We start from the raw sequence: 12,659 nt of genomic DNA, 5'->3' as shown, positions 1-12,659 counted from the left end.
AGCACAGCGAGATCACCAGGTTTGGAAACAATATTCATTAGAACATATGTGACTGATGCTTGGGGAATACGGATTCAATACATGTAGAATAGGGATATACTATTAAAAAAACTGAAATGTGGCGTTAAAAGAACACTACCACCCCCTCAATAACATCTTCATCTCAAAGATGCTGTGGAGCAAGTTTCTATGGTGGCAGGAGTGGTTTACCCTCATGGGTTAAACTGTTTTTCAGTAGTTTAAACCCAAAGCTGGTGCCACGGGACAAAAACCCACTGTCTCCTCTCTTCATTCCACACAGCCTCTGCAATGACAACGAAGGTTTGCCAGACGGCCAGTGGCAGGCTAAAACTAGTTATCTGAAACTTTTAGCCAAACAGGCTGCCCATTGAGAGAAATAACATATACAGACACTCAAAGCCTACACACAGTCATCTCTCAACCCTTCATGATCACTGCAGTGGCCAAGAAGCAGGAAGAGAGGAGTCAGATATCTGCAGCCATGTTTCTGCCCAGACACTCTTGTCCCGAAACAACTTAAGTGAGATTCAGTTGCTGCGGTTGGGCTGTCCCTTTAACCCCTTAAGGACACATGACATGTCATGATTCCCTTTTATTCCAGACGTTTGGTCCTTAAGGGGTTAAAGGGACACTCCACTGCCCCCCCCCCCCCCCAAAAGCACTGTTTAGTAGATATACCACAAATTGAAATGCCCATACATTTAATTTTGCATTTTTACATTGGGGTATATCTAAAAACAACTAAATTAATATTTAAATAACCCTGTCAAGACTTTCTGTGGCTGTCCAATCACCGACTTCCTAGTGCAGCTCAATTAGTTTTTGTAAGGCAGGTGCTATGGGCAATATCTGCCTCTTGAGTTTAGATCCACTTCACTAACCAAACCAGGAAGTAACAGGACCAGTTGTCCAATTGACAGTCATGAGTGTGTGACTAGGTTAATTTATAATAAAGTGACAATTTCTATTGAAATCAGCACTTTTGCAAAATGCTTTTAGGGGTCTGGAGTGTCCCTTTAAGTAAAACAATCAAAGTGTAATTAAAGATGCAATCTTGAAATAACCATACATGTACTATAGATACAAATAGGATTATAATCACAAGTAATATAATAAAAAAACAAAAAAACACATTTATTTTAATGGAAATATCAAATCAAAGATCTGATTTATTTAAACAAAGCTATATTTTGATAAATATATATATATATATATATATATATATATATTTCACCCAGAACTTTCTACATATACAGCCCTAATGAGAAAACCAGGCTGCATGCAGTGATTAGAACGCTGATGAACATGCAAGTGATTGGCAAGAGATCCTTCCTACTGTGACCCACACTATCAGTTCGGAGTGAGTGTGTGCGCAAGTGTGCGCGAGTGTGTATAGCAGTTTAAACCACTTAGAAATGAATGGGTTTAGGGTATTCTCTGCATCATACACTTTGAGCACAATAACAGCTTTGCATAAAGCTTTAATGTTATTTTATTAATTTAAAACTTCTCATTTGAATGCTATACTTCCTTGACACATGTTTTGATGTAATGCTATTACAGTTGGAGAGCCTCAAACTCTGAGCTAAAGACTGCTACACTTCCAAACAGATTTACTGTTCATACAATATGACAATAGTTCAGGTTTAATTTATTTAGTGGTTGTCTTTTATTCTAACAAATTTAATAGCATTAGATAATTTACAATCCAATGATATCAATTGTACATTTTTATGTTGTACTTTGTTTTGCAAAAAAAAAACAAAAAAAAAAAACATAACTACAAGTTATTAAACAAATATATAAAAAAAATAAACAAAACACTTCTGCAGAATGCTGGTTGTTTATGCAGAGATCATTTCTTCTTTCTTTACCAGGACATATAGTTCTTTAATGCCAAGACGCTTAATGAGATATACACACATATACACATCCCCTTTTAATAACTGCAAAGCATAGAGCCATATGTTGATGTTATAATTAATAACAATAAGACACCATTTACTAATAACCCAATTAATAATTTAAGTTCCCATAAAAAGATACTCCAAGCACCATGATTTAAAGTGGTCATGCCTTGGAGGCTATATGTGCAGTATTACCCTTTGAAACACTGCACATACAGTGCAATATTGTGCAAAATTGGCATCTAATGCCAGCATAAAGAGTCCCTGCCCTCCCTCCCCAGTCTGTGAGGGGCAGTGATGTCAACAAAGAGGGTTGGGCTTCGGGTAAACTTGGACACCGCAAAGTGATGGAGGTAAGTTTGTGTTTTTTTTTTTTTTTTTAACGAAGGAAAAATACACAATAGGCACCTAGACCACTTCAACTCATTGAAGTGGTCTGGGCGTAGTGTCCCCGTCGCACTTAGTGCTGTTTTTGAGAAACCACAATTTTTGCATTACAGCACTAAGACAGCCTCTAGAGGCGCTTCTAGGATTTTACCAGACTTTTGGTCGTCTAACTTAAGCTGGATGTCCTCACAGTTTGCAGGGGGAAGGGCCGCAGATGGCTCTATAATGTTAGAAATACATATTTGTATTCCTAACACTATAGAATCCCTTTAAGACAAAGGAGTCCCTACATTGTTTCATGGTTTTCACGTTTTGAGTCAACACACATATTCCAACAAAGTCAATGTAAGTATTTCATAAATTTTATCTTTATGGGGTAACAGAGCTGCTTTAAGTGTTTTTTTCTGGCACATGCTAATGAATATTCAAATGTGCAGGTGTTTGAAAAAATGATTTGTACAAAAAAGTGCACTAGAAAGGAAATACAACATATTCCTGTTCTGCCCGGCTCCAATTGTTTCATTGCAAGAATGCCACGGTTGAGGGCTAAAGTTGATTATGAACAATAAAGAGGCATTTTTTTGTTTGCAAGTATGCTACAAATGTTACAATTACCACTATATAAACTTTACATGTGTATTATATAATAGAAGTCCAACAAGTGAACATTCATATAATATATTTGTAGAAGATTTAAGACTGATGTCTACATTGTCTACATTAACATGCTTTTAGTGACTGTCTTCCTGACAGCTATCATCACTAGAAGCGCTTCTACCTTGATAGTCAAGTTAAACTTGGATATTCAATCAGATGGTCTCAGAGACCATACGATTGGCGCAGGATTTTGCTGTGGGGAAACAGATTGGCTGAGATACTCAACAATGATGATGATTTTCAGCCAAAGAGGCAGAGCAACATCATAGAGACCGGTGCTGCGAGAGCTGAAAGGTAAGTAAATTTTTACTTTTTAACCTTTACACCATTAGAATAGGTGTAAAACTATAGCGGCAGGAATATCTGTATTATATTCCTTTAAGGACAATATGATGCATAATGTTTCGATCTGAAACTTTTTTCCTGGCAAGAATGATACGTGGTACAACATTAATAAATTACAACTGTGAAGCGGAAATCGTTAAAAAAAAGCTAAGAGTATGACCACAGGTGCTTCTCACAATCTATTTACCGTGATCTTGCACGTTTCTTGCTGTTGCCAGGGTTGTGCCCAACTCGATAGGCACTTGAATATCCTTTTTCTTCCTCTCTTCTCCTGTCGGAGGACTGAGAAGGTTTTTTTGGTGATCTTGACCTGAAAAATAAAAAGCAAGTAGCTTAGTAATTGCATTTTTAAAAGGTATTTGCAATGTCACTACATTAGAAATTCTCTCCATAATGTGCCATAAGACAGTTGTCTGGCATATATAACAGATGAGAAAACATACAATAAGGACAGGATTTAAGAGGGTCCCCAAATCAACAGTAATTCCAATTATCAAAAGGTCATGGGAACCATTTTGATTTTGGTCATTACAGTATAAGCAAAGAAAATGGTTTCACAATTATCATGTATTACTTAAATATTTGTTTAGGGCTTGGTTACCAATACTTTAATTGCATTTTCTTTATCCATAACACTCCACAACCTCAGTAGATCTAAACAATTGCATTCTAATCTGAATATCATAGTCCATACAAAGAACCAAAGTAATTTTAAACATTTTTTTTTTTTTAATATATATAAGATGCTGGGGGAAAAGCAAAACATTTTTTTCAGGGCAGACTATTCTAATACTATTAAAATCATTGCTTAAACCACTTACAGCACAGACACACAAAAAAACAAACCTAGCTTAAGGAGCTAATTTCTTATGGTAGAACTGCCATTTTGTTGACACACAAAATTCTAAATTCTGTTTGTGTAGTGCCTAGACAGCAAAGACATTTAAGCTTGTTATTATGAATGCTTTAGTGACTGAAATGTTTCACAGTTTCCGTTTGTTACAGCGCATGTAAGCGTTTTGGACTTACAATCCTAACGGACTGATTAATGGCCCCATTGCACATCTAGGGCAGAACATAAAATCCCAACAGAATAACTAGTATCATAGCATATTATGTGCAAAATAGATTTCAAACACAGATTCCATTTCGTGGTGACTTTCACTGACCTGGAAATCATGGGTTCAAATCAGCTAAGAAAGTTATTGATTACTTTTATTTCTACATTAATTTGTAAAATTAACATGCCGGTTAATCCCATTTTTTTGTGGGACAGACATCTGCATACAAGTATTTTTCTAAATACTTTTATTGATTGATCGTTCTCACTTTGTTTTGTTTATGGATATAGTATTTTAATACTATATCACAGTATCAAAATAGTATAATAGGATTATTTTAACTATATATACACAGTACTTGCAACAAAACTATGAAAAGGTCCTCAATATGAAAATAAAAAATGCAGTGACTGGAGGAGGAATAAACTTAACAGTGCTTCATAGAGTATTACGCAAACATCTATAAAAGATTTAATTTGTAAGTTGCCACACCGCAATAAAAATACATCAAGCGATACAAATTATGCAGGATACCAAAGTAAGTAGCAAACAAACAAACATAATCTGACTATGTAATTTTGGTTCCTTTTCATAGCCTGGAAAAAAACACTCTTGAAACGTGGGTGATGGTGTTTATTTAGGATTACTAGTGACATACTCTGTTCCAGTTTATTCATAGTTGTAAATGGAAAATACAAGTCAGCCTCTAAACAAGCGATTATTATTCTTTCTCCAAACTACAAAAAAGACAATACTTAAACAACCCATATAATTCCAGAAGTGAGTGGGGGTTTGTGAACAAACATCGGCATGGTATCCCCAGTCTTATAGGTTACCATGTTAAAAAAAAAAAAAAAAAAAAATCAGTTCATATCATGTTCATTCATATATAGCTCTATAGTGAATTCACAGCATGCACTGCAGATACAACTGTAAGAAAGCTGAATAGATTAACTAATAGTAGGGCCTTGGGTCCTTTCATATAAAAATATTTAATAAAAAATTAATTAGGAGCACAACCAATAAAAACTAAAACTTTATTGAATAAATGCAAACACATATATAACACCCATATAAAGATCACAGCATAATATCAAATTGGATGCCATAAGCAGTAACAGTGTATACACAGGTCACATAACCTAAACAAAATAGGCAAAGAAAAAAAAATAAAAATACTAGGAAAAAAAAAAGCAGACATGCAACCATCCATGGTAATATTTTGCATGCATACATAAAAATGCCAAAATGCGCAAAAGAACCAGGATTTTTTTTTCCCCCTGAGAAGATGATACAAAATTAGGTCACCCCCTTCCTATTTCAGTCGAAAGTCTTTGTCAAGGGAGAATACAAACCGCAACTACAACAAATAATTAGCATGAACTTACTTTGTAGAAATCTTTGTTTTTGTACAGACATGAATGGCTGTTTGGGGGGTAGGATGTGCATTGATGGCCTAATCCCTACTAGTACTGAAAGGGGTTGTGCAAAATAGGTCTACTATTTTTCTTGGTCACTACATTACAGAAGGGTGAGTTACATTTTACATTAGTATAACACTCAGGATCCCACAAGATTTGAAGCAACAATGGACATGAGGCACATGTATGCTTACAATTCGTTATTAACATGTTACTTCATTAGCAACTAAACGTTTAGATGACAGGTTTACCCATTGAGCGCCTGCTTTGTAATATGAGTGGTCTCCATAGTGGGCTTGAAATGTTACCTTTTGTACTTTGCAGGGCTTTCATTTCCTCCCTGTATCTTCACCCCAGCAATCTCTCATAATTCAAATAGTACTATAATCGAAGTGCTTACAAAACTATCTACACGAGCTCTGACATCAAGCTGACAGGTTCTGAGGACGATCCTCTTTAGTGTTTGGATAGATGCACTTTAATTGTACAAGCATTAAATTAGTCCCTTACCGACTTTATCCAATATCTCAAGTTAGCAACAGCGCTGCTTACACTGTATGCATTGCTGGTTACCAAGGTAACACTCAGCAGTAAGTGTGCTGCTGTTGGCTACAGAGAATAGCAGTTTTATCTGAGAGATCACTAGCTGCTACTGTGATAATACGCCCGGATCTCAATATATTACTGGATCAAACAGCAGTGAGATTTAAGTGATCACTAGCTGTTACGGCGAATGTACACTGGCTGTTCATTGTACGTGTACAATGTTCATAGACAGGCACATAAACATAGCACTCCCCAATATCTATGACAACTAAGGAAACTCCAAAATATATATTTAAAATAATTAAAGGACTACTTTATCATTGAGCTGTACCAGTGGTCTGGGTGCTATGTTTTCATTGAGGGGTAATCCAGCCTCTAGTGGCTGTCTACCTGACAGCCACTTGAGGCTGCTTCCGCGATTCTCAGTGTGAAAACACATTGAGATGACGCTAACGTCCATAGGAAAGCATTGAATAATGTTTGAATGCACGTGCCTTTGGCGCTGACTTCAGCAGAGGGAGGAGAGGTCACCAGGGAGTCCGGTGCTGGAACAAAGTAAGTGGTTGAATGGGGGTTTTAACACCTACAGCCCAGCGGGAGGGGAGCCATGAGGGTGGAGGAGACCTAATAACCCTATAGTGCACTATAGTGGTCCTTTAACCCCTTAAGGACACATGACATGTCCTGATTCCCTTTTATTCCAGAAGTTTGGTCCTTAAGGGGTTAAGTTCATGCTCACTGTAGTCTAGATTGATCAAATTGATTAGCACAGAAGTACCAATTTGTGTTAGACATCAGTCATAAATGACAATATATTTGCTGAAATGTCCTCTGTCAGTTATCCTAATAGTGCAAAGACACTATGTTAAAACCTACATTTGTTGGGCTATTTTTCAGGGGGCGCAGCTAAATAAAACTTTCGAAAATATCCACGCTTTGACAACCCATTTAAAAAACAAAACAAAAAAAAAAACGGCAAACACTCTACTCAAAACCATACAAATTACGATACATCAGGTGAAAGAAATAGAGTTGCAGGATATAATTTCAAACTAATAAAAACTGAGGAGATACTCCTAGCAGGGCATTATGTTGAGGCTCACCTAGAACGCCTGACTGTTCTGTAGGCTGTGGGAAGAGAATGCTTAACTTTAGAATGTGACCTGGACTTTGATTTGGACTCATAGTGTTCTTTTGGGGAGCGAGATCTTGAACGGGAGCGTTTTTTCCGTTTCTTCTTCTTTTTTTCCTTTTCTTCCCGTGGAAAAGCTCTGCTTGGGGATCTTTCTGACACAGGATACTCTGTGGTTGGCAGAATTATATCTTCAGGTAAAACATCACATCCTACACCGCCAATAACCTGAAGACAGACAAGAAACATTAGGACAGAAATATATTTCAATGTGTTCAGAAGTGGTCTTTTGAATCATTCTAAAAGCTAAATTTGTCTATTTTTAAGTTATTGATAAATTATAAACTTCTTTACTTTATGGTCTATTTTACGAAGGAGGTTAAGCCCTCTTTTTCTCACGTCTCACTGAAGACTGATATGTAACTAGACTTCTGGCTGACTTAAGCCAAGGGAAAACAAACAAAATATTTGGAAGAAGCTAACCAGAAGAAAAGTAGTACTCCTTCCTGACATTAAGGTGTGCTATACAGTCCTACGAAAGGAGGATGCCATCATGGGGGTAATTCTCATTCCTGGGCTACCATAAGGTCTCAAAGGCAACGTAACCAATCTGGCAAATTTCAATGTGAAAAAAATAAAAAATGTAACGTGCTATATTTGACCATGTAACTTCCCACAACACCATAAAACCTGTACATAGGGGGTACTGTTTTACACGTGAGACATTGCTGAATACAAATACGTGTATTTTATTGCAGTAAAAGCAAACAGTATTATGACATTCACAGTTGGAATGTCATGTAGAACTAATTTTTTTTTTTATTCTTATTTTCTTCCACTTTTTAATATTTTATTCATATTAAATTAGGTTTTATACCAAAATATTTTATGTTAAATGAAAGCCCCGTTTCCCCTGAATAAAATTATATATAATAAGTGTGGGTGCACATTATACGAAAGAGGCGAATTACACCTGAACAGACATATAGCGCAAATTCAAGTTTTTATTTACATTTTGTTTTGATCACAATGTGTACATTTGGCTCAGTCCTTAAGGGGTTAAGCTAAAGTTTGTTTTATGTTTAAAGTATCCAAGAAACAAAAAATACTAAAATCTATAGTGGTTATGGCACTATTAACATAACATGTTGACATAATTAGGAATTTCATTCTCAATATTCACAGACTGTAAGCAGGGCCTTCTTCACCTTTTCTCTGGTACATTCCGTATGTAAATTACTTGTTTTCCCCAATGTTATAATTGTAAAGCGCTGCAGAATATGTTGGTGTTGGGGTATATATAAGTGCTAATAAATAATAATCATCACTTGACCACATATTTTGAGTGCGATAATAGGCGGTGTGTATTTGTGACTATAGCAGGATTTACCTATGCTGAATCGCTGCAGGTCTGCCAATGCTGGTGGACTGATAAGAGTTGCAGAGATGTTATCAGCACTCATGCTATCCAAATGTTTGGACAGATAGTTAGGAATGGAAATTAAATTTCTCTTGCCATGTCCACAGACAAGGGAGGTGGTTTGGAATTCTGCGGAATCCTAGGTTTTTGTCAAAACCGCTTGACAGATAAAGACTATCAATAGTCTAATGGCATCAGAACAACTACAATAAACTGCAGTGGTCAATGGTGCTTAGATTATCTCTTTAAGAACTACACACATGGCTCATTCGCCTTTGACAGAAATCATTCCATGACTAATCTTCTGAAAAAATAAAAGCATACCACCATTTAAGAATGGCAGATAAATAGCCAAGAATAAATGAAGCAGAATGGCTAAAATTTTGTCAGTAGATGGACAAGAGGGAACAACATAAACAGACAAACAAACAAAAAGACAATAGGTTAAGTAAAAATAAAGTGCACAATGCGTGAAAATGCTAAAACAAGATTAGTGCCTTTTTAACAAACCAGTTTCCTTGGCACTAGAGAATCCTGGACTGCCCCCTCCCTCCCGTCTCCCCATCCCATGTTAAAACCCCTTCAGCTACTTACCTGAATCCATTGCCGATGTCCCTCGGCGCTGGGTCAGGCTCTGTGCCCCCGTTCCTCCTTCAACCGGCAGGGGAGACCTAATGCGCATGCGCGGCAATGGCCGCACATGCGCATTAGACCTCCCCATAGGAAAGCATTTAATCTGACGCACGAGGTCTGTGAGGACGTCCAGCGTCAGATAACCGACCAAAGGTCGGTTTGGATTCCTGAAGCCATCTAGTGGCGCTCTGTTAGACAGCCACAAAGAGCAGACTTAAAGCTGCAATGGAAACATTGCAGTTCTCTGGAACTGCAATGTTTTACATTGCAGCACTAAGTGCAAAAATGTTACAGCACCCAGACCACTTCAATTAGCTGAAGTGGTCTGGGTGCCTGGAGTGTCCCTTTAAGAATGTCTTCATATAATATATATAATGGCAAACAAACTTTTAAAATATCCAGAAACACAACTACAGTCAGCATTGTGTTATAAGATATGATTGACATCAATTAATGCTTTATTAACTGCATTCAAAATACAACACAAAGACAAGAAACAGTTGAATACCTACAGAAAGCTATTACCTAAGCTTCTGAATCCAAGAGACTCCAATTAAAAACTACAAATCCCAAGTCTTTTTATTTTGTAAGTGATCAATTTCTTTTTTCATGCCCAGGAGACTGTTTGAGCCTAATTTGTTTCAAGAAAGTACTAGCTTTCCCCTAATTGGAAGGGATGCTATTCAATGAGCTGAGGTTTAAATCAAAATCTAAATGTTTTAGAAAATGTGTGTACTTTTTTGTAGATCATTCTACAGTGTACCAGGAAATAGAGTGTACTACATATTGTTATAATGGTATGTGATTAAACTTTTTTTTTTTTTTTTTAAAGCTGCATTTGGATAACTTTATCATGGGACATAGTTTACAAATATATTTGCACCACTGGTGCATCATACTTTCTATCTTCAATGCAATATCTATATCATGTTGGAGGGTTTAATCCAAAACATAAGATCATACAAGCAAACAATTATAGTCAATGAGACCATATAGAAAGGATATGGGCACACACATTTTTCAAGGTGCAGACTTGAACATCCGTGACAGCGTTTAGGCCACACAACATGGCCTTTGTCAAGTCATAATACATGTATTAAAGTGGTCTGTATTTTGAAGCTTTTGTGTGCCTGGATTATATTCTATATGGTTTCAGTATGCATTAGGTGTGCTGAAACACCAAAAAAAAAGGAATGCAGTTCTATGGTTTAGCACAAGAGCAGTCCCTAGCTTTTGTGAACTAAAAATAATTACACTAAAAATGCAAAATTCATTCTCCAATGTGGCTAGTCAGGTGTAAAAGTGTTACCACGCAAATCCTCTAATGTGAGAATGGACAGGGCAACAACCAGCTAAGTGACCCTGCCACCAAACTATTCTTGTGAATCTAATTGCTAGCATGTTTATGTAGGCTAGTATTTGCATGCTGCCGTCTATGAACTGCACATATGTCACTATGCCAATTGCAAAGCAGCATAATGCTAAGGAGAATTAAAGCAAACCCCCAAACACATACAACAGAATATTGTTATCCAATTCCAAACAATTCTGCTTGCATATTTTATAGATAAAACCAATTGTAGTACATCATTTAAAAGCTGTGAGGCCACTGTTACAATACGCTGCTGTTTTTGTACAATAATGAAGTGAGGGTTCAATAAAGATGTACTAAGGGCCTGTAATCGTCAGGGCTGATTTTCTACTTCCCAATGGCAAGTCAGTGACTAGAAATATTCAGCTTCATTCAAGTTTAAGGAAAAAGTGGGGGTGGAAAAGAAAGTGTAACAGAATAGAAGATCCATAACAGAATAAAGTGAATTATAGTGCCAAGGGGTGGTGGTTTTCAATACATTTGCTAAGCTACTCTATAGCTACACTTTGCTTATAGAGCTCGACAAATACCAGGTGCCAGGAATTATGTCCTGGCACCTTGGTGCTTGTCAGCCCATTCAGCTCCGGCCACCTTTGAGTCCCCCCCAAGGCAAACGCCTGTGCAGAATCGAGGAGGTGGCAAGGGTGTTGTAATCTGCCTGCTTTTCTTGCTCTGCTACTTGGGTGAAATGATGGGATGCAGGGATATGATGTTGCTTTGGCCATTTCATCTTCATTTAACAGCACACGGGGGAGCAGAGCAAGAAGATGTTCATGATTAGATAACAGCAGCTCCACTGGATTCCCTTTAAAAGGATCCACTGCAGCAGTCCCAAAGGTAGGTTAATTAAAACAAATAATTTGTAAGTGTGTGAGAGAATGTGTGGTGCCTATGTGGATGACCAGACCCCCCCCCCCCCCTCCAATCACATGGGAAAGGTGTTTTTTCTCATGCTGTACCAGTCTTGCCACACCTTCATGGCTGAGAATTATTCTTTAGGATATCAGCCAATCCAAAGTTTTTCCCATAGGAAAGCATTCAGAGGCTATTGCACACGTGCCCAGCAAAATGCTGGGACAATTAACATCTTCTCATAGAGATGCATTGAATCAATGCATCACTTTTAGGGAATGTTCAGCGCCTCCATGTATAGTGTGGAGACAATGAATGCCAGTGTGGCACAGGAAGCACCTCTACTGGCCATGTGAGTGACTGCCACTAGAAGGCAGCAATGTAAACACTGCCTTTTCTCTGACAGGATAAAGACACCAAAAGCACTACACATTAAGACACTAGTGCCACTACATTAAGCTCTAGTGGTATAGGTGACTACATACTTCCTTTAAGAATTGTTTGTTGTTGAAACTAAAGCTTTCTTAGATAAAATAAAAATAAATAATAAAAAAAAAAAAAACACTGGCTCCTAACTTTTTTCTCTGGCTCCTAGATTCAAGCAAATGTGTCATGCCCTTGCTTATACACATGGCAAAAAAGCAAGTCTGCTATTCAAAGGACGTCCAAAAAATTAATAAAACCAAATTGTTAAAATGTCAAAATTCAGTTTGAATGAAGGAAGGAGAGAAAGTCAATTAAATATGTATGCATAGCTGAGCATTGGTTTGTACTAATCATTTTGTAGCACAAGCATACACAACAGATTATAATGAAATAGGCTGCTAAAAAGAAATCTTCCACAAAATGTAGGTCAGAAATAAGAAAATGGTGGTAGTGCTGTATATGTTCTGTTGTATATTTAT

General features: G+C 37.1%; 1 protein-coding gene across 3 annotated transcripts in view; it reads right to left on the bottom strand.

The window, feature by feature from the left end:
* SFSWAP (splicing factor SWAP) overlaps positions 1-12,659 on the bottom strand; it is a 93,575-nt gene that overhangs the window by 13,229 nt on the left and 67,687 nt on the right. For all 3 annotated transcript variants that reach the window (XM_063454371.1, XM_063454373.1, XM_063454372.1), the window contains 2 exons: positions 7,449-7,705; positions 3,505-3,627 (listed from right to left, as the gene is read on the bottom strand). In XM_063454371.1, coding sequence (XP_063310441.1) covers positions 3,505-3,627; positions 7,449-7,705 — 380 coding nt within the window. The remainder of the gene's footprint in view (positions 1-3,504; positions 3,628-7,448; positions 7,706-12,659) is intronic.

The sequence above is a fragment of the Pelobates fuscus genome, chromosome 5 (assembly GCF_036172605.1).
Source record: "Pelobates fuscus isolate aPelFus1 chromosome 5, aPelFus1.pri, whole genome shotgun sequence".
NCBI lineage: Eukaryota > Metazoa > Chordata > Amphibia > Anura > Pelobatidae > Pelobates > Pelobates fuscus.
This window is presented reverse-complemented; position numbering and strand designations above follow the sequence as displayed.